This window comes from Chinchilla lanigera, unplaced genomic scaffold (genome assembly GCF_000276665.1).
Source record: "Chinchilla lanigera isolate Chin_1 unplaced genomic scaffold, ChiLan1.0 scaffold00076, whole genome shotgun sequence".
Classification (NCBI taxonomy): Eukaryota; Metazoa; Chordata; class Mammalia; order Rodentia; family Chinchillidae; genus Chinchilla; species Chinchilla lanigera.
Window position 1 is genome coordinate 1,119,788 of NW_004955477.1, and position 27,808 is coordinate 1,147,595.

The window sequence follows — 27,808 nt, forward strand, 5'->3', positions numbered from 1 at the left end:
AACAACAACAACAACAACAAAACCAATCTGAAAAGGCAACAAACTGTATGATTCCAACAATATAACATTCTGGAAAATGTAAGATTATGGAGCTGGGGTTATAGTTCAGCGGCACAAGCGCCTGCCTGGCAAGTGCACGGTCCTGAGTTTGATTCCTGGTACCAAAAAGAAAACAAAATAAAACAAAAAAAGATTATGGAGACATTTATGAATTTATGAATGCACTTCATATGGTAATGTGATACATAGTAGAAAAGATTTCAGTGGAGTAAACAGTTTCCCTGTTGATCAAATATACTTTGATAGGTATGGACAATACTGACTAAATAAACAACCCTACATAAGCTCTTTGACTATAATAATTCAACTTCACAAATTTACCACCACATATTGGGGAATCAAACTAAATCAACGATTTGAAATAAAAATACTTGTAAGAATATTTTGTCTTTGAACATGAACACTAGGCTAATTCAGTAACAGTTCCTCTCTGTTGTACTGGTTCTGTTCTAAATATTAACAAATAGGCAAAACCCACAGACTATATAGGGAAATCGTAAGTACGCTGAATTTTACATTCTCAATTATTACTTTTCAAGATGATTGTGCCCTTCCTTTGCAATTACAATATTTCATCACCAAATGTGCAGAAAGAACTCAGAACTGGCCTTTCAACTATCTGCCTCTATCTTCACTCATGATCCTTGCTCTGATTGCAGTGACTCTGATACAGTACAGTGAGGCATTCTGTGAGTCAGTGAACAGACCACAGCTACAAGAAGCTGCAAGACTATGAACTCCTGGGTTCAACTTTAACTGAGATTTCTTCTCAGTGATAAGGAAATGCTATCTCATATGCCAGTTCCATAAATAATGGTCCATAAAGAGCTAAGAAAAATGATATTCAAATGCCCAAGTGTGGTGTCTTCCATACACTACGTAATTGTTGTACATACACCCACTGTGGTCCATACACCGTGGTAATTTGATAAAAATGGGTAAGCAATATAAAAATACCCTCATTTAAATAACAAATTGGTCAGTCAGGCATGATGGTGCATACCTCTAATTCCAGCACTCTGGGAGGCTGAGGCAGGAGGATCCCAAATATGAGCCCAGTCTGAACAAATGTGTGATTTAAGGAAGAGTCTATCTCAAAATAACAAATAAACAAGAAGGCTGAATAGCAACTCAGTGCAAAGGCCCTGGGTTCAATCCCCACATTTTGTTGAAACAGTAAGTATGAAACATCTGTCTTCCAAAATATGAAACGTATGTAGGAGTTTCATCACAGCCGACTAAGTGGCAGCAGTGAGAAGAGGAAGCTTCCAGGCTTGCGCATGGCAAATAGTACACCACAACAGGAGCGACAGAGACAGCTGGTTACAGGAAGACAAAATGGAAGACGAAACTCATCGATCGAAACATAGTATCAGGGGCTGGAGATTTAGCTCAGCGGCACACCAGGTCATGAGTTCAATTCCCGATACTGGAAAAAAAAACGAAAAACAAAACAAAACAAAACAAAACATAGTATCAAGATTCAGAAAGGGAAGCTCAACTGTGCTGGAACTGTGGAACTCCTTACACCTCGGGTGCACTTTATTTTCTTCTCTCTTCCTCTTTTCTATCTCTTTATCTTCCTTCTCTTCCTCTCCTTACATCTAGCATGTATGTTCCAAGGTGTCTGCATATGCTCGAAAGAGACTAAGAATTAACCGTTGCTTCTATCTAAATGGTACTATTCATGGTCAAGGCAGGCTAATCCTCATCAAAATCACGTAAAGAGGATCCAAACGTAAGTTCAGTTAACATATTAACAGGCTCTGGTATTCTCACAGCTTTCCTCAATCTTCAATCATACTTCTCTCCATTGCCATCCTTTCTTATAGCAACACAATACATAACTGCCAAGTTTTTGAAGCAGCCTATAGATTCAACAGATGGATGGATAAAGGAAATGTATATACAGTGGTACCTCAGTTCATGAACTTAATTTGTTCCACCATTTTGGAAAATATGGCCACATTTGTGTTTGAGTGGGAAAGATGGCCATGGTCATGTTTGTCACCCAATGTAGAGTTTGCAAACGTAAACAAAATTTTGCCAAATGTTTTTGTTTGTGAACTGAACTGTTTGCAAACAAAAGCATTCATGAACCAAGGTACCACTGTATACAAAATGAGTACAACTCTGCCATAAAGGATAAATTTGAGTAATCTATAGGAAAATGTATGCACCTGAGATCACAGCCCTTAGTAAATAAAACAAATCAGACACAGAAGCTTAACTATCACATGGTTCCTCTTAGGTGAGAAAAAGAAAATATAAATAAAGAGCAAAATAATGATGGTGGAGCAGCAAGCAGCAATAAACCAGCCTAAGATGCAGAATCCAGACACTGGAAAATGACAAGTTGGGGAAGAAAAGGAGGAAGGTGAATTCCTGAGACCCTGGAAGTATCTGAAAGGAAAACTGGAGCCTACAGAGAAATTGAAGAGCCAAACTACAATGCAAAGAAAGAGAGGGGCAATCTGCACTTTCTCCCCAGCTCCCGGGTTGTGGAGGGAGAAAGGAGGATTGGATCTACAGGGACACAGTGAAAGCAGGCAACCCCAGAGGACTTCAGGGAGAAATGCACCAGTGGAATGGAGCAGAGGATGCTGGGCGCTACAACAGCGGGTGAGTCACTTTCATCCAAGTGTCTGTCATGTCTCCTAAGAGAGTCCCTGGTCAGGGGCCATTCTAGGGAGTGGCCAAGTGAATCTGGGACTCAGAGCAGCCGTGAGTTGGCTTCATCTCATAGCTTCTAGTCCTAAGTTCACACATGACTGGGTGAGGGACATCAGTGCGAGACATCTACAGTCAGGGAGCCATGGTCAGGCTGGGAAGAGACACCCAGAGTGCTATAAGCTAAATGACTCAGGATCCACCCGGATAACCAGAGGCCAGGTTCATCCTGAATTTCTTTAATTGGAAAGTCTCAGAACCGCCACTGTGCTCTAACCCTACTGCGGCTTGCGAGGGTTATCCAGCACAAACTTGGGCCATGACTTCCTCCTTTGTCTACTAGCGAGAGCGCAGTCACACCTAGAATTGCACAGTGCCACAAAGGTGTAGATCCCAGAAGATAACCGCAGGCTTGAAATCACAGAGACAATTTTTCTTTGCTTTTGGTCTTTTAAAAAATTTTTGTTCATTTGGAGATTTTTTCCTTTTTCTTTTCTCTTCGATTGTTTCGTGTGCATGTGTGTGTGGGTGTGGTTTTTATTTTTTGTTTTGTTCTTGGTTTTGTTTTCTCCTTCTTTCCTTCCCTCCTGTCTTCTTCACCAGTTTCCTAGGGCTAGGGTCATCTTCCTTTGTCCTTCAGCCTCGCTTCTAATTTCTTTTTCCCCATTCCTTTCTCTATTTTTCCCCTCTTCTGCCTTTGAAGTTCCCTACCCTTAGGGTAAAATCACTCTATTAAGTGGATATTTAGTGTATGTAATTTTCTGACTCATCTTAGATTTTGTTATATAACTATAAAATCTTGTACCTAGAGTTAAACATGGCAAATTATTAGCTATCACAGTTTGCTCTTTTCCAGGTCTGTTTGATGCTATGGTTATTGATGATACTACTTTAGCCAGGGTGACATAGGTGTCCTGATCAATTAATCTTCCTTCTATGCCAACAACTAGATTGTCTAGGGGTTATAAACAATACTGCACCCCAGTACCAAAGAACTGGGTAGTAGGCAAAATAGGCTGTAACTCTTTATTACTAATAAACAGAAGAGGCAGGATCCTGGGACAGACTAAAAGGCTAAAAGTCAGCTATGCTTAGACAGCATCTCTGAGAAGTAGTCATTTCCTTCAGGAGTCTCAGTATTAGTAATAAAGCTACCTTCCATAAGGCATTTACAAGCCTCAACACACAAATAAACAAACAAACAAAAAAAAACAAAATAGAAAATGAGATAACATGGAAGCAAGATGCAAGCCAACACCCCAACTTGCCAAAGGGAAATCCAGAGGCTGTTGAGATACAAGAAACCAAAATCCACCCAACTGAACTTTTTGAAATGGTAGTAGCAGAAGTAACAAAACACATGACTAAGCCTCTTGACAAAATCAAAGCAGAAATAACTACACAGATAACTACAGAGATGATGACCATATGAAGGAAATGGCTAATGAATCTAAAAAAATACAGATAATAAAATAGAGGAGCTTAAGAAAGACAGGGAAACCACAAATGCCCAACACAAGAAAGAATTGGATGCATAAAACAGATTTAAACAGATATCCAGGGGATTAAAATTTCTATTGAAAGTATACACAGCAGAACCAACTAATGTGAAGACAGAACATCTGATCTAGAATACAGGGTTGCAGCTTGTGATCATGAAATGAAAGACTTCTTAAAAATAGCAAGGGATCATGAAAAATCAACCCAATAGCTGCAAGATGATGCAAAGGATAATGTAAGATTAAAACTTGTTAACAAAATAGCAGAAAACTTTCCAATGAAAAAGAATTTGACATATAGTAATTGAGGTATATAGAACTCCAAATAGCCATGATTAGAAAAAAAATTACATCAAGGCATATTATACTCAAGATTCTAGAAATTCAACACAGTAACAGAGTATTAAAATCTCATACAGAAAAGAAAAATCACCTATAAAGTAAAACCCATCAGAATCACAGCAGGTTTCTCTAAACAAACTCTGAAGGAGAGCTTGGAGCAAAGTATTTCAAGCCCTAAAAGAAAACAACCTCCAACCAAGGTTGATGTACTTCACAGTTATCTTTCAAAACTGATGAGGAAGTAAGATAATTCTATGAAAAAGAACACCTAAAGAATCCATGAACACCAAACTTGCATTCCAAAAAAGACTGAAGGACAGCCTAGAAAAAAGACAACAATTTCAAGAGGATATCAAAAACTGGAAAGTATCCTTTGTTCTTATTCTTGGATAGGTAGATCCAATCAATATAGTGAAAATGGCCATACTTCCAAAACTTCTACAGATTTAATGCAATCCTAATCAAAATACTAATAGCATACCTCATAGAACTAGAGAAAACAATCCTAAAATATAGATGCAGACAAGACCTAGAATAGCAAAAGCAATTCTGGGCACCTAATGGCAAGGTTGGGGGCATTACAATCCTTGATTTGAAGTCACACTACAAAGGTACCATGATAAAAACAGCATGGTACTGATTGATTAAGACACTGACAAAGCTGGCTGAGGAAGAAGGCAAGACCTGTTAACTGCAAAATCCCAGACACATGCATAGAACAAAGCCCTTCACCTGGACTTCTCAAGAGAACTCACAGGTTTTCAGTAAGATGGCCTAGACCTGACATCAGCCTGAGGCATGGGATCCCAGTACCGCCTCTCAGGATCCATAAGTAGAAGTTCTTGTGCATTTCCTCAAGACTTGGACAATATAAAAGGACACAGGCCAAGAAGAGCTTGCTAATGTGGCTTTCTTCATGAAAATCCACCCTTTCTCCACGGTGTTACCTTGCTTTTTTCTCTTTTACTTGGCCCAAGTTTGCTCTGTATAGCCAGTTTTTCTCACTCTTCACTTTTACTTTTTTTAAAGAAACACTGCCACTATTTTTTTCCTTGGTTCATTAATTTCTTTGTTTGGGGCAAGAAGAACCTGGAATCTAACTCTGAAAGGAGAGAAAAGCAACCCAGAACCACGTAACATTTAATGGGCCAGCCACTTTTAGAAGGAGCTACCTGATAACATTTTGGCACAGCCAGGAGATTCTGCTAACAATACTAGCAAAGAAACAGATCCGAGATCAATGGAATAGAAGATGCAAAAACAACTCCAAGCACAGTGAGCCACTTTATCTTTTGACAAAGGAGCCATACATCTTCACTGGAAAAAAGATAGCCTCTAAACGGTGCTGGGAAAACTGGCTTTCCACATACCAAAGATTAAAACTAGACCCATGTCTATCACCGTGCACTAAGTAAACTAAAATAAAAATGGATCAAAAATCTAAATATAAAAATAGGAACACAATGTGCTGGAAGATAGACTAGGTAAAACTCTCAAAGACAGAAGTACAAGCAAAGACTTCATGAAAGAAACCCTGACCACACAGGAAATACTACAAAGAATCAATAACTGGGATATCAAATTTAAAAAGCTTTTGTACAGCAAAAGAAACTCCAACAGAATGAAGAGACAACCCACAGAATGAGAAAAAAATTTTACCAACTACTCCTCAAAGTACTAACATCTAGAATATATAAAGAACTGTAAAACAACAACCAGGACCTTGAAATTTAAAGACCCAACCTAAAGGGGTATCTGACATGAGTGGACACTTCTCAGGTGAAGAAGTACATACAGCAAATAAATATATGACCAAATGTTTGACATCATTGGTCATTCAAGAAATACAAATGCAAATTAAAACACTGAGATTCCATCTCACTCCAGAAAGACTTGCTATCATCAAGAAATCACTAACAAATGCTAGCAATCACTAACAAATGCTAGGTGTGGGGAAAAAGGAACCCTTCTCTACTGCTGGTAGGACTATAAACTGGTACAGCCACTACAGAAATCAGTATGGCAATTCCTCAAAAAACTAAAAGTAGAGATTCTATTTGACCTAGCTAGGGCCCTTCTAGGTATCTAGGAGAGTTAAAAACATACCAGTAATATATGTATACCCATGTTCTAATTTTGGTATATGTAATGCCAAAGTGAACACCATACCTATGTTTATAGCAGCACAACTGATAATAGCTTTACTACTCTGCCATAAAGACAGATAAACTTGAGTCATTTTTCAATGGATCCACCTTGAGATCATGTTAAGTAAAATAAATCAAACATACAAGTCTAAATAGTCTAAATATCATATTGTTTCTCTTATGTGAGAAATCCAAAGGGTAAATAAGGGATAAAACAGAGGATACTGGGAAGTGGGAAGAACATGTTCAAATGGGAAAGAGAATGAAGGATGAGGGAGGGAGAGGGCAGGAAGGGAAAAGAGATTTTTTAAAAAGAGAATGGAAAGAAAGGGGAAGAAGGGCTGAAGGGAGGGGAGGGAAAAAGAGAATTAAAACATCTTATGTACAGGTACAAATTCCCTAGGATGAATGTGATCATTATGTATGGCAAATACGCACTAATAAAAAAATAGCAAAACAAGACTGTGCTATGTAGATGTACCAACTTCCTAAGAAAAATGTATTTTTATGTATCACAAATATGTATTAGTAAAAAAAAACATGAAACACATGTAGCAAAGATTAGTTGAAAATGAGAGTTCCATTTACTTAAAATAAGTAGCGGAGAGGATGCATTTATTTTTACATGCAAATACACCCTTCAAAGTTCAGAAATTTAAGTTGCTAAAGAGACTTGCAAATCTTCTTGATTCTTAGGTCTTGATCCTTCAATTTTAGTTCTCAGAACAGCACAAATTAAACATGTCAGAAAAGAATTCTGGGAGAATTTGTATCAGTTGAAGAAAGGAAAAGTTTTATTACACTGTCTGAGGTTACTGAAATCAAACAAAACAGTGCTCACTGTTTTATGTGAAACACCAAACACGAAGTAATAATCCTAAAAAGGAACAGGCCAGTTCTGAATTTTACTTTCCTACCTATAGCTACACTGTATAAAACAAATATTCACAGCCCTGATATAAATTAATTTTACACATACCAAACCCTGTGTTTTATTTATCACCTCAGATAAGCAATACAAAATACAAAGTGGTGATCTGAATTAAAGGTTCCAAGTATCTAATTTTCAAGAATTAGAAAAAGAAAAAAAAGAAATACTTTATCAAGTACTATTCTTTTCATACTCAACTATAAAATGTATTTATATAAATAAAAAATTCACTTCCATCAAACACACATATAACATGCAATACAAACTAATGAACTGCATTAGAAATCCTTATTTTAAACACTTAAGAAACACATGTACATAAATTTCGGTAATGAAAAATAATGCAAACAGAAATAACCTGACTGTGTTATGTTAACTCAGTGTACAGTACTGGATTAACAATAACAAGGGTGGTCAAAATGAACACTGAGGTCACTTTATGTAAGACAATGATCTTTAAAGGATGTTAAATACTTGCTTTTCATAAACATTTTTGGGTTTTGGCTTTGTAATAAATAAGTAATAAATATCTGCAGTACAGTGGACGTATTGAGAAGCTTATCTTTCTCCATTTGAAAGTCTTTCTCCAGAGTCATAATGTGTTAGAGGCATCCCAGTGAGAGGGAAGTTAGGATTTTGTAGCAAGTCCATTAACAAAGCAATTTTATCATCTATGTGCTCCTGGAGTTTATATATTCGCTGGTCAATGTAGTCCATAAGTTTCTTTTCCATCAGTTCCATATTTTTAGAAAGAATCTTTTCCAAGTAGGAGCACATGGGCTGTTCTTCCATTCTAAAAATAAATTTTAAAAAGTATATCAATTTTCTCCAGTATTATAAGTAAAACTAGCTATGCAATAAATAGTCAATATATATCACTGAAATTTATATTCACAACAGTACTGTCTCCTTACAACATTTTTTAGGTTCTAAAATACATAACAGGTGGCTACAGTCCTGAGTGCCTAACACACTCTTATTTCTTTAATTCTTTTTATTCAGTACACAATTGAAGTGGGAATATGAAAGTGAAGATGAATCCTTAAAGAGCAAAACTTCAGAAAAGGCCTTTTTAGAATGCGAGTGCTAAATAAAGTTGATCTTGTCCAATTTTTAAAAAACTCAACACATAATTTCCAAGTAACCCTGTAATTTCAAGTAGGTTTTTTTCTTTTACACAAACAACCTTACTAAAACACTGAAAGGCAGGGGCTGGGGATTTAGCTCAGCAGCACAGCGCCTGCCTGGCAAGCGCAAAGTCGTGAGTTTGATTCCCGGTACCCGAGAAAAACCAAAAAAGGAAAAAAAAAAAAAAAAAAAAAGAAAAAACCCCCCCCATTTTTTTTTTTTTTTTTTTTTTTTTTTTTTTTTGAGCCAAGGTTTTGCTATGCAGTTCAGGCTGGCCTTGAACTCACTTTGTAGCCCAGGCTGGCCTCAAACTCGCGGTGATCCTCCTGCCTCAGCCTCTGAATGCTGGGATTACAGGCACGCACCACCACACACAGCTAAAGCACATCCATTTCTAAAATTCAAATGAACACCAGAATGATGAATCTCAGAAGGTGGTTCACAAAACCCTGTAGTTTCCTGTTCAGGGTTTCAATGAGGGTACAGTATTTTTATACTAACAGTAAGATATATTTAGATTTGTTCATCCTTATACTGTATGGAGATACAATGGTATTTTCTAGATATAATACAATGTATAATGTTCTTGCTCTGATAACTAATAGAACTTTTAATTATGAATCCTATTTCCCTGAATTTCATAAGCTTAGTATATAAATAAACACTTTTCAGAGTTTAACTCAGTTTGATCTCGGAATTCCTACTGTGCTATTACAAGCTATACTTGAGATAAGGTCTCAGTTCAGACTAGCCTTGAACTTACCATGTAGCCCAGGTTGACCTCAAACTCATGGAGATCTTCCTGTCTCAGCCTCCCAGAGTGCTGGGATTACAGGCATGTGACTCTACACACAAGAGTGTATTTTACACCCTCTTAAACAGAATCTTGCACAAGCAAAAGTTCTATATTTTCTTAAGATCTACACATATAGATTATGCTTTCAGTGTCACATCTAAGAATATTTTTTGTAGTTCCCCAAGAGTTTCTCCCATAAATTAGAAAGGTTTTATAGTTTTATTTTATATTTTAGTCTATTATGCATTCGGTGTTAATTTTCATATCAAGTATGAAGTTCAGGTCATGGTTCATATTTTGGCTATGGATATTCAATTACTCCAGCACCACATGTTAAAAAGACCATCCTTCCTTCTTTGAGTTAGTTTTACAGCTCTGTCAAAAGTTAGCTGGTATGTATGCATCGGGCTATTTCTGTCCGTTTTGCTCTATTCTATTCTATTCAATTCGATCATCTACGTACCTAGCCCTCTATCTCTATGAATCTTCCATGGATACTTGAGAAAATGTATATTCTGCTATTATCGGCATAGTCTTCTATCAGTGTCAATGCAAGCATTAGTGGTTGGTAGTACTTAATACCAAACTAAAGCAACTACTCTATTTTCAGATGAAAATTGTAAGCTAAGAGCAAACAGTCTGGCAAAAAACAGTATGAACCAAAACTATTACCAGAGTCATGAATTCCGATCTAGAGTACTATACCGACCCACTAACTTTCTACTCCAACCCTTATCTGAGGCTTCTAATCCTGCCACAAAACGCCTAAGAAGTGGGCAGTATCTCCAGTTATATGCACTTCTTTCAAAGCAATCCATTCTACTCTGCAAAAGTTATTCCCTGTAAGTACAGTAGTGACAAAATGGAAAAATTGACAAAATTTTCTCTAGAAAGAGATTTTCAGACAATACTCACTGACACAAACCTCTTTCCCTTCCTCTGATTCTCTCTCCTACCAAATCTAAACTACATCTTCACTGAAATGAAATACTTACGAAACACCAACAGTGCCTTCACAGGGCTTGGAGGCGTGCTCCTGCGACTTCGCATTATGTCCCACTCGGAGATGGTTAACTTGAGCGCATAAATTCTGGAGAAAAGGCAGCAGCTCAGAGTTGGGCATATTTGAGTTCTCACTTGCTTTCTTTGGTAAGAAAGAAGACATTGCATTCTTAAGATCATTTTCAAGAAAGCAGTGGTTTTGCGGCACAATTTTATACTCATCGTGGTTTGTAGTATTTCCTTCATCGGGTGGCTGTGTGCTTTTATCAATGAAAGCCTTTAAATCTTCAGTCCCGTTTGCAGATGTCAATCCAGTTCTAAAAGGAAAACGTGTGGAGGACGACTTGTCTAAGGGTCCTGAAGTAGATGACTGTAGTGTAATCATGTGCGTGAGTCCAGTAGTTCCCAAAACTGACTGAAGCTGTTCTCCAATGGAAATACAATTCTAAACAAGGTAAGTAAGTAAATAAAGTTACTGGTACTATTAATGGTAAGAACACTCATATTAAGAATTACAGATCACTTTCGCAGTAATTACTAGCTACTATGCATTATTTCAGTTGATTCTAAAAACACCCTCATGAAATAGGTATTACTATTTTTTTGTGTGTGTCTTTTTGTGACAAAAAGTGTCTCGCTATGCAGTTCAGGCTGGCCTTGAGCTCACTTTGTAGCCCAAGCTGGCCTCAAACTCGCAATGATCCTCCTGCCTCAGCCTCCTGAGCGCTGGGATTACAGGCGTGTGCTACCATGCCTGGCCATGAAATAGGTATTGCTATTCAATATAAACTTGAGAAGACCAAGGCAAAAGAGACATACCTGGCCAAAGTAAGCAGTTACTCAGAGACAGAACTAGGACATAAACCCAAACAATATAATTCTACAGTCAGTAACTTTTAATCATTCCTACCAAAAATATTAAATACTCCCATGCATAATAAAATTGTACTGACATTTTAATTTTTTACTTGAGAGGCCTCCTTAATTAATGGCAATAAAATGTAGTCTCAACTGAATCACAATAATTGATAATTTTCTTAAAACTCTATTATTCCCCAACTTTAAACCTATGTTAAACTACTCGTTTTGACTTGGTCATATCTTTTGCAATAAATTTTTTATGGAGGCTACACAGTTACACATTTAAAATTACATGTTCTACTGGCATGTATGTGACATTTTCAGTGTCTAAAATGCATTACTGCTTGGCTATGCTTGCTTTAAGAGAACTGACAGGACAAGAACAGCCACAGCTAAACTGCTAATACAGTATTCTTGCCTGTGAAAATTGTAGCTTATTTTGAAGAAGTTACACTTATCTATTTGGCTTTTAAGTTTCTTCACTAAAAAAAGGAAAATGAGTGGCACATGCCTATAATCCCAGCACTTGGGAGACTGAGGCAGGAGGATCACCACGGGTTCAAGGCTAGCCTGGGTTACATAGTGAGTTCAAGGCTAGCCTAAACTACATAGCAAGACCTTGTCTCAAAAAAAAAGAAAAAGAAAAATGACCTCTAGGCTTCTATGCATCACTTTTGTCAATGTTAAGGCACATCTCTAAAATTCAAAACGTAGAAACCAGCTATAGATTTTTATCAGGGGATATCCCACAATTATTACTATTCAAGAACTTTTAAGAGACAGACCGAAAAAGTAGTAAGATCAACAAAACACTCAGTTCATACATCCACCCAGATGTTCTAAAAATCACTGCTAGACCAAGCCAAGTCAGTATTCACTCATTCAACAAATACTGACCAGAAATAGCCTCTGTGCTAGGTAGGCTTCATTTCAGAATGAGGAACATGGCAGGGAACAAAACCAACGAAAATCTGACCTTATGGAGCCTGCATGATAGGGAAACGGAGATAACGGAAGGAAGGGAACGGGGAGGGAGGGAGGAAGGAAAGAGGGAGAGGAGAAAATATACTGCGGGCTCGAGATGGTGATAAAATTCTCTCTCTCCTGTTGCTACTTTTGCTGTTTCCTGCCACCATGAACTCCTCTGTGATGCCTCTTTGCCAAGCCCCGGTGCCTTGGATCCTGCCAATCATGGACTAAAACCTCCAAAAACTGTGAGCTAAGTAAACCTGTCCTCCTCTAAAAAAAAAAAAAAAACAGAGAGAGATGGTGATACATAATTTGGGGGAAAAATAAAGCAGGAAGGGAGATAATGAGGGCCAGCAAAGGCGGGTGGCGGACTTCTTTTATGAAGCAGCGCTTTCTTTTTTCTTTTTTGGGTACCAGGAATCAAACTCTGGACCAGGCAGGCACTGTGCCACTGAGCTATATCACCGGCCCCTACACAGCACTTTCAAAGAAGGCTCTTTATAGAGAAATGGTAACTTAACTGTCAGTTAGGTGTTCAATGCAAGTTTTAAATAGCCCTTAAAATATTCCTGGAACAAGACAGATTACATATACATATATTATGTATATATATATTATATATATATTTACAAAAATTTTATTTCCTTTAGTTCAAAGAACTTTAGTCAAAGTAGAAAAATTAATTTATTTCTCTGATATCTCAAAAAATGTATGGTAGAAGATTTACATATACTAACAGAATAATTACATTACAGTCAATTTCAGAATTACAAGTGACTGTTAAGTTGGCAGAAAATTTTTTAAAATTCTAAATGTGAAATTATTATTCTATGGAAATTTTTCTTTTCTGACATATAAAACTGCTTAAAAGAAATTCACTGATTATAAAAAATCATTGTTGGTAAGAATATGAAATGCAGTAATGAAAAACAGTATGGAAGTTTCTAAACAAAAAATAAAAAACCAAAAAAACAGAACTACCACATGGTCCTGTAATCTCAATCTGCGTTCCAGAATTGCTGGACTCAGGGTATACATTAGGAACTCTTCTTGAGTGTTAGCTATATGGGAACAAGGCCTTATGTAAGTTTCTACGTGTGCAGAAACCTTAAAAGAGAATATGCAGTTACCTTTGTCTGGAGAAGAGAAGTATAGGTAGAAAACCATTTATTTTTTATTTAAAATGATTAAAATTCAAGGAAAGTAAACTTTTACAGAATAAAATTTTAAAAATGGGAAGACACAGCCCAAACAAAAATTTACCATCTAACTGCATTTTTTTTCCTCAAGTCTTTAAAAGGTATCAGTCAGCAGTTATATTTAATTCATTTATCTCTTCCAATCATTTCCAAAATCCTTTCACACACAAAAAACGCTTTCCTTTTTAAAATCTTCAACTAAAACAGTTTTTCTCAAATTACAATATGCATAGCATAAAGCTAGGCAAGACTGTTTAAAATACTGATTGCTGGACTCCACCCTCTGGGATTGAGTAGGTAATAAGAAATGAAGGCATTCTGAAGAAATCCCAAAGGACTCTGTTCTATGAAGCATTCTTGAAAAACCACATTGCCCTAAACTCCTAAAAAAGGTCAAATCTCAAAAACTTGACAAATTTTTCCATTATCTACAAGATTCCTTTACATAACTATCTTCTAATTTCCTCTGTGTGTCTAAACTTTTTTTGGGGAAAAAAATCTATACTTAGTATGTCTATCTCCCAAAAACCCAGTTACAACATAATCCTTTATAATCTACTTTACATCTCATCATTATTTAACTATTTAAGTATAGATTTAAGTACAGATCAGTCCAATATTTAAGTATAGATAAGTCCAATGGGCACATACATGTACCTATACCGGGAGCCATAAATAAGACAGACAAGTCTGCTCACATGTAGCTGATACTTCAGTGAGATAAACAGCAACCAATACACATCCAACAAAGTGGTCAAAAAGCACAGTTGGAACTATCATATATATTTAGAGGAACAGACAACTTTTACTGAGTGTCTGGGGAAGGTCTCAATGAGGATGTAACAACGAAGAAAAAATGTGAATAATAAGAAAAGTGAATATCACAAGAAAGGAGGTGTAGCCAAAAGAACAGCTGAGAGGCCCAAAGGTAGAAACAGATCTAGACATTTGAGAAATATAAAATATCTACAGCAAAGTGCCCATGGAAATATGGCAGGTCACGAAGCTGAGGATGCAGATGGGGTCCAATTTTAGATGTACACATAAGGAATCGGGGTTAACTATAAATAAATGCAAAGGGAAGCAGCTAGGGCCATTACCCAGGGGAAGGATAAGGTCTGTCCACCTTTGAGCTCACTGTGGCTGCACTGTGAAGGGTGGGCTGTAGCTGAGCAGGAGGTCCACTCAGGAGTCTCTGGAGGTACCCCAGAGGGGCAAGGATGAGGAGAAAGAAAACTTCAGACTGCCACCTGCTTTAAAACGCTCCTTTCTGTGGTCTCCAGAATCTTCAGCTCCCCTGATTCTCCCTTTAGCTTTCCTTCTCTCTTGGTTCTCTTAACTCTGCCCATACACCAGTATTAGTACTAGATCAAACCTTACAAACACAATATTTACACCTCTTTTTTTCTTCTGGTACTGGGAATTGAAATAAGGGTCTTTGCACCAAGTTACATCACCAGCCCCCAACCCTTTAAATTTTGAGATAGGGTCCTGCCAAGTTCCCCAGTTTCCTCCTGCCTCAGCCTCCCAAGTGCTAGGATTATAGACATATACCATCACACCTGGCACAACTTTTGTTTTGTTTTTGTTTTTGTTTGTAAAGAGAAACAGAAAACAAAAATAAAAATAAAATAGAATTTCAAAACAGGCTAGTAGGAGAGTAACAATAATTAATACATTGCATATTATCTTCATAGTGGCTACTCTGGCACAAATTTTATACTTGCATTATTTATATTAAATTTTCATACCAAACCCATGATCTTGGCAGTACTGCCATTTAGATTTTCTAGATGAGAATTCATACCTAAAAATGACTGAACCTCCCAAAGGAGGCAGAACTATTAAGTGACAGGACAAGAATTTAAAGTCGACTGTCTGACATCAGATCTCTCTCTTGCTCTGGATCACACGGCTCTCAGCTGCTTTCCTGGCTTCCTTTCTTTCCCTGTACCCTACGAAATGTAGCGACTCTCCAAGGACTTCCTTCCGGGCTTCAGTCTCTCCTTCTATAATATTCCTCCTGTGAGTATATTTCTCAAACCTCTCTTCCAGCCACTGATGTTCACTCTACCTTCCCCAATTCTGTGTTTCCAAATGCTGTGCCCTCTTTCCAGGAATGTCTGACCCACAGCTAAATTCAACATTCCCAAAACTAAACTCTTTTGTTCCTCAAGTACCGTCCTCCTTTGGGAAGCAATTATATTACTGGTATCGCCATCCTCAAAACCTTAATTTCACATGTTACTCTATTTTCTCCAGTAATACCAATTTTAGGTCAGTTGTCCAGTCCCAAAGGGATTCTCTTAGAATCTCAAAACCAAGCATCATGTTGCTATGTCTAACCTTAGAGCTTATGAGCTCTCATCTGGATGAGGGACATCCCATGCTGGTTTACTTGCTGTAGTTTCCTTTCCTTTGACTTACTGTACAGGTAGTACTGTATTAAAATCCTTTTAAAATGTACACCAAGGGGCTGGGGATTTAGCACAGCACCTGCCTGGCAAGCCCAAGGTCGTGAGTTCAATTCCCGGTACCGGAAAAAAAAAAAAAAAAAATTAAAAATAAAATAAAAAAATAAAATTACACCAAAAACATTTACAAATTTGCACAGCGTTCAAAGCTTTCTAGCTCCATTTACTTGAAACTTCCCCTGTAACTATTCACTCCAGAAATACAGACAGCCTACAGATTAACTGATCATCTCTGTACCCTCAAAGGTGCTTAAACCAGTGCTTTGCTTACTGAATATTGGCTGAATAAATGGGTAAGTGAATTCGTGAAAAATTGGTAAGCTCTGTAGCCAAAACATTTTGTAGGGTAAATCTACAAAATGTTACTTTTGTAAAACTAAAAGGAGAAAATAAAAATAAAAGAAAAATTTAATATACTTTCTTTCCTTTTTTTTTTTTGAGACAGGATCTCACTATGCAGTTCAGTTTGGCCTGGAGCTCACTTTGTAGCCCAGGCTGGTTTCAAACTTGCAGTAATCTTCCTTCCTCAGACTCCCGAGTACTGGCACTATAGGTGTGCACCACCACACCCAGCTGTTTTTCTTTCTTAATGGCCACCATTTTGAAATTTTTAACAAATATATTTCTACTAACCAATTTACTTTGTGGTACCAGGCATAGAATTCAGGACCTTGCACTTGTGCCGCTAAGCTATATCCCCGGCCAGTTCTACTTACCTGCTGCTGAAATCTAACCATATTCATTAGCTGCTGAGCTCCAGGTGATAACTTTGACCCCATGGACTCCATCATGGTTTGGACCTTGTCGAGGTCTATCCTTGATCCTAGAGCAGGAGAGCCTGGTGAAGAATTTGCCGAAATCGGTCTCATACGCACCACAACTTTATCGATGAACACACACTGCTTTTCACCAAAGGACAGCAACTATTATGAAACAAAAGATTCTCAGAAACAATAATGGCTTTTAAAACAACCATCATTTAAACTCACATCTTGGTATTATCAGAGCAAGAATGAAGGACAGTATGTAAGAATTAACTCCAAATATATTTTTACTTTTTAGAAGAGTTAGGGAAATTCCAATTTATCATGAAGCTCAGACGAACTAATTAAATAAAGAAATGCTTTCAACTTTGTATGTGTCAACTAAAAGATTACACATAAAACTAGGAAATTAAATAGTTTAACCAACTAAAAGTTTTACTTACTACATTTGAGGGAAAATAAACATACCAATGTGACACCTTACCATAGCACAATTTGTTATATTATTTAATAAAAAATAAAGGTGTTCAGAAACCCAAATAATACTGTATTTATTAAAATCCCAACTACAGTCTTTTTGAATCCAGAACTGCAAAGGAACATCAGGATAACAGATGATAGCTGGCTATTATACACAAAGGTGACTTCAGGGATTATTATCTAACTCAGTGTAAATTCAGCTTGGAACTCAGCTCTTCTGGCTCTTATCCCAGCAGTTTTCCCACTGCTGTTGCTGCTACTTTTTGGAGATTCTAGGGATGCAACTCAGGGCCTCATACATTCTAGAGAAGAGCTATACAACTGAGGGATACCCCACGCCCTGCCATGTTTCACAGTCCATGTTTCTGAATCAAAAGGCATTTTGTGCGTAGTATACACAACAGCATAGTAAAATGAAAAGTAACAGGTTTTAAATCAGACATACTTGGATTTAAATTATGACTCTGCTACTTAACAACCTGAATGACCCAGGCCAATGCCAGAAAAGCTATAACAACAACTTCTCATGGTGGTTGGGATGTTTATGTGTGAATATCTATCACTGAGTAAGTGCTCAAAAATCTGTTATCAGGAACATTTATTTTTATTTTAACTTTCATATAGTAATATTGCCCCAGAACAAGCTTTCATATATACCCTAGGGGTTTAATAAATGAAATGACCCTTTGAGCTTCCTTAATAGAAGTACAAAAAATATTCACCTTGATATACACATAGAGATCATGTCACAAGCAGATCAATAAACACCTATGCTCAAAAAACTCTGTGTGGCACCAAAAATGTGACGGTCCTCAACAATTAAGGAAACACATACTAAACTCATGCCATACCTTTTAATCCCTCATTATCCCCTTTCTGCTTTGTAATTCCTATTCTCTCTATTACCATTGAATATAGCACATATTTTACTCATTAAGATTGCTTATCATAGGACTGGGGCTATAGCTGGTCCTGAGTTCAATTCCCAGCACCAAAAAAAAAAAGATTGCTCATCATTTGTCTTGTTCCATTGGAATATAAGCAGTATGAGGCAGGTATTTTAATTTATTTTCTTATTGTTAAATCTTACATGTCTAGTGTGATATCTAGAATCAAGAGGCACTCACATTTTTACTGAGTGAATAAATCACTTTATTTACATTGCTTTAGAAGCTACTGTTATTATATTAGCTAAAACAGTATTTTTGTAATACCCAGTTCTGTGTTTGCTCTTTATTTGCTATGAAAATCACTTCTTTTTTACCTTATTTTTTAAAAAATATGAGTCTTCTATAAATTATGGCAATAAGCACAGATTTCAGAGATCGGACAAACCTAAGAATTTGCTGGTTTTTGGTATTTTAACTTTATTCATGAAGTAGACCTAAACAGATAACTTTCCCAAAGATAATGTGCCAGTCAGCAGGTGAGCTGAGTATTCACATATTAAGAATACTAGGTCAGTACTCTATTCCTACACTTTGACATCATTAAAGTTCTCCTTAGAAATATTTTTCATAAAAAAAGAAGTATTTCTTGTGTTGAAGATAACAGTCTAAATTCCTTTAACTTTTTACTTTTCTTGTCTGAAACTTCTCATTCCATTCTTCCTCGATACCAAAGGGGGCCAAAGTTTTGCTTATGGGCTTAATTTCGATTTTTGGAACCACAGTTTTATATAAAGGTAAAAAATGTCTTAGCTCAGTTTCCCAAGGCTTCAAAGTAAAGCAATTCTATAGTGACAAAACATTTTCTTTAAATAGTCACATTTTAATTGGAGAATTCAGTGTAAAAAGGATTGGTAATTTTCAAAAAAGTAATTTCCTTTTTTTGTTGCTTTTTTTTTTTTTTTTGTCTTTTTGAGACAAGGTCTCGCTATGCAGTTTGAGCTCACTTTGTAGCCCACGCTGGTCTCTTTTTGTTTGTTTGTTTGTTTGTTTTTTCTGCTCCTGGGAATTGAACTCATGACCTTGCGCTTGCCAGGGAGGCACTGTGCCGCTGAGCTAAATCCCCAGCTCCCCCAGGCTGGTCTGGAACTCACAATGATCCTCCTGCCTCAGCCTCCCGAGTGCTGGGATTACAGGCGTGTGCCACCACGCCTGGCAGTAATTTCATTTTACATATTATTTTTGGAATAAAATGAGGAAGCACGATGGACTAATTTTATAACCAGATTAGCAGAAAATAAGTACACATATAACAAAAACAACTTAGCTCTAATTTATATTGGTTAAAATTTGGTGATGACTTACCTTTATTTTACATGCATGTGTTGAAGGTTCCAATTTTAGGTATTTTTTATACAAAATGATCTTATCATGTTCACTAAAATAAAAAAGATTTTTTTAAAAAAACTCTTGTTATTACTTTTAGTAGTTATATTTAAAAATACAGTTTCCAGGGCCAGGAAATACTTGAGATTGTGTTTTCCTGCTGAGGAATAGGGAGTCAGGGCTCCAGACTGCCTTGTACTGCCTGGAAGGACCACATCAGCCATTTGCTAGCTATATGTGAGAATACAATGAGGTAACCTATATACAGTCTGTAGCACATAATATTTTAAAGCTCAATTAACACCTGTTAACAGCTATTACTTCCAACATGCAGAAGATATAAAATAGTTCAAATTATAGGTTATATTGGAGAAAATCTGGGGTTGAATCTCTGCAAGACAACAGGGAAAAGACCACAGTTTTAATTTTATAACAGGTCAAGAAGCTTATAGGTTGACAGGCTGCTGTGGCAGTCACAGATTGCTACACCATTTAAAATTGGTTTCCTGGAAGAGAATGTCTTCAGTGCTCCAGACTGACTCATTTTTAAAAGATGAGCCCTGGGAGTAAAAGGAAACTAGAAACACTTACTATGGCTTCATTCTAATAAATCTCTTCCACTAATTACCTGTGACCTGCTACCAATGCACCTCCATTAAATTAGCCATAAATTTATAAAAGTAACAAGGTTTACCTAAAATCTAAGAGACCTAACAGTCTAACCTTCGAGGCCTACAGGTATATTTTTACTTTTTTATTTTTTCTCCCCTAATTCCTAGCTGGCATCAATATCAGGGAATTAAGCACTATCCCCAAAACTGGGGAAAATGAAAACACCAACACACAAGCACACTTTCGCCTGCACCAGCCACGAACCTGCTATCCAGAATGGTGCAAATGCCGCTGCCTCTACTGGTCCCACAGTACTCCTCTCCTACATACACTTCCATATTTCTTGCTGAACTTAAAAGGCCAACGCAATCGATTTCTTCTCCCTTATGGTCACCCCTCAGGTAAAGGAAACAGGGGTTTCCATCTTGGGGGTTCCGGCTGCTCTTCAAGCTCACCAGCTCCTGGCTGAGAAGAAAATTGATAAACACATTATACAGTGTGCTTTTCTGAACAGGTCTCCAAGCCTGCTTGTTTCTTCTGACTCACTTCCACCTGCACTGGAGATCCACCCTCTCAAACACCCAGACGCTTACTACAGAATCCACAAGGAAAGGGGACTTCATACATTGGGGCATTCCCCTTTAGTTTCCTTTGATCATGAGCATTCCACTGAATCCTCTGGTTCTCAGTTAATTAAATACGTTTATTGGACACCCACTGTATGCACGACAAGAACAAAAGTGTATCTGCCAAAATTAAGCAGACGCGCCTCTACCGTTGGTGGGGTGTGCGCAGGTGTGTGGACAGCAGGTTTCTGCTCCTTTCTCGGAGGAAAACTCAGCCGTCAGGAGACCTGGCGAGCTGCCCCCATGGGCACAGGGAGGCGCTTCTGACTGCGAATTTCCAGGTCCCGGGCCCTGCGCCCAGCACCCGCACCCCGCAGCCTCGCCCACCTCCCTCCCCGGCGCGCCCCGGACCCCTGGCTCCACCTCCCTGCCCCGCTCCGCCCCGGGGTCCCGGGGACCCTGACCCCTCGCGGCCCCGTCCCCCGTCCCGGCTCCCCAGGAGCGTGGTTGTCACCGAGCTCAGCACCCCACTCCCCTCCCGCCCGGCGCACCCTGGAGCAGGCGGCGCCAGAAGCTCCTCCCAGTCGAAATTCTGGACACCGAGCCCAGTCCGGGTGAGAAGGAGGCTCTGGGTCAGCGACCCATTGGCGACATCCCAGGAAGAGGCCAGCGTCAGGCAGCGGCTCAGCCCCGCGTCCTCAGTCTGGGTCTCCATTCCGCCGCCTCCAGCCCACGCCAAGACCGGAACCGCTCTTGCAAAGGTCTGTGTTTCCGCCCGTGCAGAGTGGAATTGACGCAGAGCGACTTCCGGCTCGTGCAGTTTACACCCAGATCTGCGGCTTTGTGCTGTGGGGAGACCCGCAAGGGAAGATACGCATGCGCCTGCCGTCGGGCTTGTGGAAGGGCGTTCAAATTCTGCGGGCGAACAGGAGGGCGGGGCACGTACAGTGACGGCGCCGTGGACTTTGCGAGACGAGCAGGCGCAGTTTGGGGAGTTGGCTGTGGAGGACTAGAAAGCCGAGAGTAGCGCGTTTCCTGGCGCTTGGTAGTGGGTGGGTCAGCTAAAGGGCTTCTGTAGTCTGTGAGACCCACTCCTGACCTGGTGATCTCAGGAGTGGACGCCAGGGCCTTTTCTGCCTCCAGGATGGCGAGAGTGAGGGATGGGCCATGATTCGGGTTATTTTTCTTTCCTACCCATTCTAACAGTAGAGGGTAGGTGCGGTGGAGGTGGGAAGTTGGAGTTTGGTGGGCGTTGCTGGGCTGTGGTGGGTCGGGGCAGCGTTTGGTCTCTCAGCCCTGGCAAACTGGCTCAGTTAGTTTATAGTTAGTTTATAAGGTGGAATATCAGAGTTTCACAGTTGTGTTTAGGTGGTATTGATATAAAGAACGATATGGGGCATCCAAATCATCTAAATAACACAAGGGAAATATAACTACCAACCTGCTAAATGTCCAACGCGCAGAGTACGTGTTCCCCAAAATGGAAGAATGAATTCTAAGGAACCGCGGAGGTTAAGAGTAGGAAATTCTTATTGAGGGAAAGATAGCTTCTGTCTAAGAGAGACAAAAAGGGGCCTGGAAAGTGGGTTGCCCATGAGCCCACTTCTCAAAGGAAGTTTTATCGAGCAAAATCACGCGGTGGGTGGGAAATCATGAGATGGGTGTAAGTTTAGACAAAACTAAGGTAAGATTACAAGGATAGCCACTTATAATGTTGATCCAGTGGTGTAGCGAGGGTGCAAGGAAAGAACAAGGAGAGTCAAGGTCTTGGTCCCCTACTCAGGAGACTGATTCATATTTAGAATATCAATCATTGTTTATCCCTGGGAAAGTAGGTATACCCACTTCCTCTTTGTCTCAAGGTTCGGCCTCCAAGAAATGCACCTCCACTCACAGTTATAATGTGTTCTCATCCTCTGCCTTGATTCTGTCAAGGGCCTAGCCCTGTGTGACTGCCTATAATATTTGTAACTTAGCTGTCTATAATAGCGAATAATCTCCAGAAAATGAAGTTTTCTTGCCTATAATCTGATTTTGCCTCAGAACTTTATCATTCAGTGCAAATTACATTTGAATTTTCCTTTTGCCTAAGGTTTCATTTGATTTCATGTAGGTACTGTCTGGCAAACAAAAAATGAATAGAATAACCTTTTGCACTATATTTACCTGTGTCATGGGCCAAAAAAAATTGAATGTATTTTTCTCTAGTCTCTGTGTGTTTAAAGTAAATTCATAGCAGACAGAGAAAAACCCAACCAAAGGTCTAATATATACAGATTCCAAAGTTTTTAATTGTAAAGATCCTAGTTTTCAAATCATTTTTAATACACTAGACTCATTCTAAGTTGTCATTTTCATTATTTCTAGTCTATATTTCCTGCTTTCTCTGGTCATAAGTTAACTTTGACTTGTGTTTTGGTTTTTTTTTTTTTGTTTGTTTGTTTTTTTTGTTTTGGTTTTTGACTTGTATTAATATATGTGGGCAGTGCGAAGGAAAATAGGCTTTTCATGAGCAAGAGCAATATTGCCATCTATAAGGCTGACAGATCAGAAATCAGAAATCTGGAGGTTCCTGGCTCTCCACTTCCTTTCAATCCCATACAACCAATAAGTCAGTAAACTCCTGCATGCGCATGCACGCGCACGCACGCGCGCACACACACAGGTACACACACACACAAACACACACACATACACACCCCTTGAGGTACTGGAGATTGAAACCGGGGCTTTTGCACTGAGGTACATCCCCAGCCCCCTTTTTTATTTTGATACAGGGTATCATTAAGTCTCTGATTTCTACTGATCTATGGAAAGGAACAGTTAGTGCTTAAATTTTTTTTCTTCTTTTTAATTTTTTTGACCAATTTTGCATGCTTATATCTGGCAATCTGAACAGCTAATTTGAAGACAACAATATGCAAGATAATAACCATTGTTGAATTCCTGTCGTCTTGTTTTTTGAAATTGTGTGTCATTTCTAATTTTTTTATTTTTTATTCTCTTTAAAATATAAATCAATCAATCAATTGCCCAGGCTGTGCTGGAACTTTGAATCCTCCTGCTTCACCCTCTCAGAGTGCTGAGGTTACAGGCCTACACCACTACACTCAGCTTTTCATTTGTTAAAAAACTCCTTATCTTTTTTCATCTCTGTTTCGTTTTGAAGTACTCACTTCATCCGAACAGTTCCAGGAATTCCTGTACTAATCATTAGCCTGTATTCTTATCATCTATATATCAGGCTCTGTGGCCCTGCCCTTTGTCCCTTCTGACTGATGCTGCTAACTGAATCATTATCATCACCTTTACTCCTTAAGGTGGCACGCAACGTCCTTTGTACTCTGACCGAACTCTGCCTACCTCCCAGTTTTCTTTACCAGGAATGGCATTTCAGTAGTTTTGAAAATTCTGTTTATTATTCAGAACTAAGCTGGCACTCCATTACAGAACTGAACTAATTCCTCTGTAGTACATTGCACTTTTTTAGGCACTATAAATCTCTTGCAATTTCAAATTTTACCAGTTTACATATTTGTGTTCCCTACTAAAGTCATGCTTGCCGAGATTAGGCATTACCTTGTGCTGGTAGAATCGTTCAGAATTGGTGAGGGTTAGCTTGCAGCTTTATCACAAATTTATGAGTAGTACAAAAAAGCAAAACCAGTAAATTTGATCTTAATACTATTAGCCAGGTGTGATGGCCCATGCCTATAATTCAAGCACTCAAGAGGCTGAAGTAGGAGGATTGCTGCTAGTTTGAGGTCAGCCTGGCTACAAAGTGAGTTCAAGTCCAGCCTGAGCTGCGTAGCGAGACCCTGTCTCAAAAAGAAAACAAACCAACACCCTCCCGCCAAAAAAAAAACCAGCCTCCCAAGTGCTGGAATTACAGGCATGGGCTACCATGCCTGGCCACTTACCTATTTTAAATAATTAACTTGCTTATGGATGTGTAATAGCTCAGTGTGCCCTGTAGAAGCATATTTCAATCTGTTTTCAGCTGGGTATGCTGACACATGCCTATAATCTCAACTGCTTGGGAGGCTAGGATGGGTATATTACTTGAGCTCATGAGTTTAAGACTAGCCTTGCCTCAAACAAAATCTTTCAGAATATGAGCCAGCACGTATTTGAAGGGTATTTTTTTTTTTTTTTTTGTACTAGGAACCGAACTCATGATCTCGCGCTTGCCAGGCAGATATTGTGCCACTGAGCTAAATCCCGGCCCTTGAATGGTACATTTTAGAAGAAAGTGACTTAGAGTATTAATTTTCTTGAGCAACAATTGAGATCATCTTAATTTTATTTTTTGCTTTTCTTTTTAGGTCATCTTAATTTTAAATTAGGTTCTTCTTATATATGCCCTGTGTTTTACTTAGGAGTATACTTCCCAGCAAGGTAGTTATAGGAATTTAATTTCTTTCCCAGTGAGGTCCACTGGAATTTTACCTCTCCCCTCCTTTCCTTCTCCAGTCCTTGTGGGTTCCGTAGCTGTCAGGAATTCTTTCTCACCCTGCCTTAATACTGGGCCTGCAACTAAGGAGTAGGGGAAAAAATTGACCTCCCTACCTTATCCTTTCCTTTATCTTCACTGTTAGCCACTCTCCGTGTCCACCACATTTATGACCTCTGTTCCGGTTACTAACATTGTTAAACTGTGTACAATTGTTAGTACAGCCTTTTTGAGAAAATGCAGCAATACTATAGAGGTTTTTAAACTCTAGTTGAGTCTATGTCCTCATTTAGATTATCACCTGTATGATTCTTTCTTGTCCTAAAGCTATAGTGCAAGAAAGGATTAACTCGGGTCTGGGAGGCTCAAAGCTGCCTCTTAACAGTGCCTAGGGGATAACTTCTAAGCTACTGGAATATTCTTCCAGGTAAGTGTATCTTTGTATAAATCTAAAGTGCCTTGGGCCCTCCCAGCTAGTTTATATCTATGATATGATTTATGGTGAAGGACCATGCTTGAACCATAGTACCAGTTTGACCTCTGGAGGGGCTGAAGACAATAAAATGAGCACAGGTGAGAGAGAGAGACAGAAGGGTTTCCAAGTGGGTTGCCGGGGACCCTGCCTTTTCAAGCAATTTTTATAGAGCAAAACCACAAGGTGAGGCCCAAGGTGGGGGGAAAAACGGGAAATCACAAGGTGGGCATGAGGTGGGATAAAACTGTGGTCATTCCAATAAGATTATGAGGATAATTGTTCAGGTAAAATTGATTAAATGGGAATCAGAGGGGGAAGCAAGTCACGTAGCAAGTGGGCATGAAACAGAACAGGGGCTTTTCCTGCAGGGCGTGGGTCAGTGGCTATTCCTGGTTTTCCCAAGGTGATCGAATACCTATTTAGACTATTAATCACTGTTGTTTATCCTTAGGAGAAGTATGTGGGTGCACTCATTTCACCTTTTATCTTGAGATCTGGCCATCAGAAGAGGTGTCGGTGTCTTCCCCCCAGTTTCAATGTATCCTGTTTTCTACACTAGCTTCTTTGAGGGCCTAGCCCTGTCTGACAATATTTCTATCTAGTTTAGCTATCTGTAATACTGGGATTGAGGGTGTGAGTGGTAGCTTGCCCTAAATAGTCTAGATAAGATATAAGGGATAGAAAGAGCTGTGGTCATCCCTTGCTTACCTTGCTACCTTCTGCCTGCTATGAATTGTTTTCTCCTCTGCCATGCCTGTCTGTCATCCACCCCGCCTTGGAGCCAGCCAACTACGAACCTCTTACAAACCATGAACTAAATAAACTTTTCTTCCTTTAACTTTGAGTATCAGGTAATTTGTGTCAGCAGTGACAAAAAGACAAGACTCTTGTGTACAATGAGGAAAGTATTGCCAAGTGTATACTGAGTAGCAAGTGGCAAGCAGCTACATTTATTGAAGGTCAAAGGAAGCTGTGCTCAGGGCAAGTCTGTGCCAACAAAAGGCTTTGAAAGGTAAATTACTGTAAATAAAAAAAGAGGCAAAGCCAGGATCAGGCTCTGCTGCCCTTCCCTAATGTGAACAGGACAAGGGCAAAGTAAATATTCATTGTTACACCCTACAGTGGGCAGCAAGTGCTGTAACAGGCTATAAGGGAGAAATAAAACATCCTTAGCTAGCTCCAATGCCTGCACATAAAGAACAGTAGTTGTGTTTTTTTTTTTGCATGTTAAAAATACAATACTAAGATGTAGAGAAGTGCACAGCAAGTTTCTGTTTAACAGTGAAAAATGAATTCAAATTCTACTTCTCACCTTATTTTTAGTGGGTGATTACTTCTTATTCATAAGAAGTGTGTTCAAAATGTGGTGGAGCATGTGAGGATAGAATCAGTGTGTACTATGCAAAATACAATCAAAAACTCACTGCCAAACCTGATATAATTTGTGATTATGAAACACACATACATACAATCTCTCTCTCTCTCACTCTCTCTCTCCCCGCTTGAAAATGAAGAATACTGAATTAAACTTAACCCTTCATTTCATGACATTTTATAATTATTGGTCCACTACAAGTTCTCTCCTTATTTTACTATTTGCTTTTTATCCTCCATCCTCTAAATCTACCTTAGTCACTTTCTCATAGCTGGAATACAATATCAGACACCAACAAATTTAAAGAAGAGATGTTAAGGTGGTCATGGAGGTGTACCCCTGCAATTCCAGCACTCAGGACACTGAAGCAGGAGGACCTCGGGAGCCTTATGGAGGAAAAGATGTAAATCATTTCTGCATTTTCCTGAGCAAGAGAACCTCACTATAACAAAATCCGAGGGGCAAATCCTAATGGTTTATGTTTCCTCCAAGGAGGATGATTCTATCTGAAGATTAACTCCGACTCTGGGATTCTTTAGGAATGTCCAGGAAAAAGGAAACGCACGCCTGTGAACTCCCCCGCCCGTAGGTCTGGCCACAGAGGTAGGGTCACACTCCAGGAGACCCGCGAAGCAGCTGGACCAGGCAGGTGTCCTTTCTGGACTCTAAGCCTCGTCTATTCCTTCGCCGTGGCGGCAGGGGGCGCCGCAGGACGGCAGGGGGCACTGCGCA

At 39.0% G+C, this 27,808-nt stretch overlaps 1 protein-coding gene across 1 annotated transcript; it reads right to left on the bottom strand.

The window, feature by feature from the left end:
- Positions 1-7,279: 7,279 nt before the first annotated feature.
- Positions 7,280-21,573, bottom strand: LOC102024111 (chromosome unknown open reading frame, human C10orf88). The gene is made up of 6 exons (XM_005401951.2): positions 21,325-21,573; positions 20,472-20,672; positions 19,575-19,647; positions 16,795-17,001; positions 10,569-11,020; positions 7,280-8,442 (listed from the first exon to the last, which is right to left on the bottom strand). The coding sequence occupies exons 1-6, from the start codon at positions 21,486-21,488 to the stop codon at positions 8,208-8,210; spliced, it is 1,332 nt and encodes a 443-aa protein (XP_005402008.1). The 5' UTR covers positions 21,489-21,573; the 3' UTR covers positions 7,280-8,207.
- Positions 21,574-27,808: the final 6,235 nt, after the last annotated feature.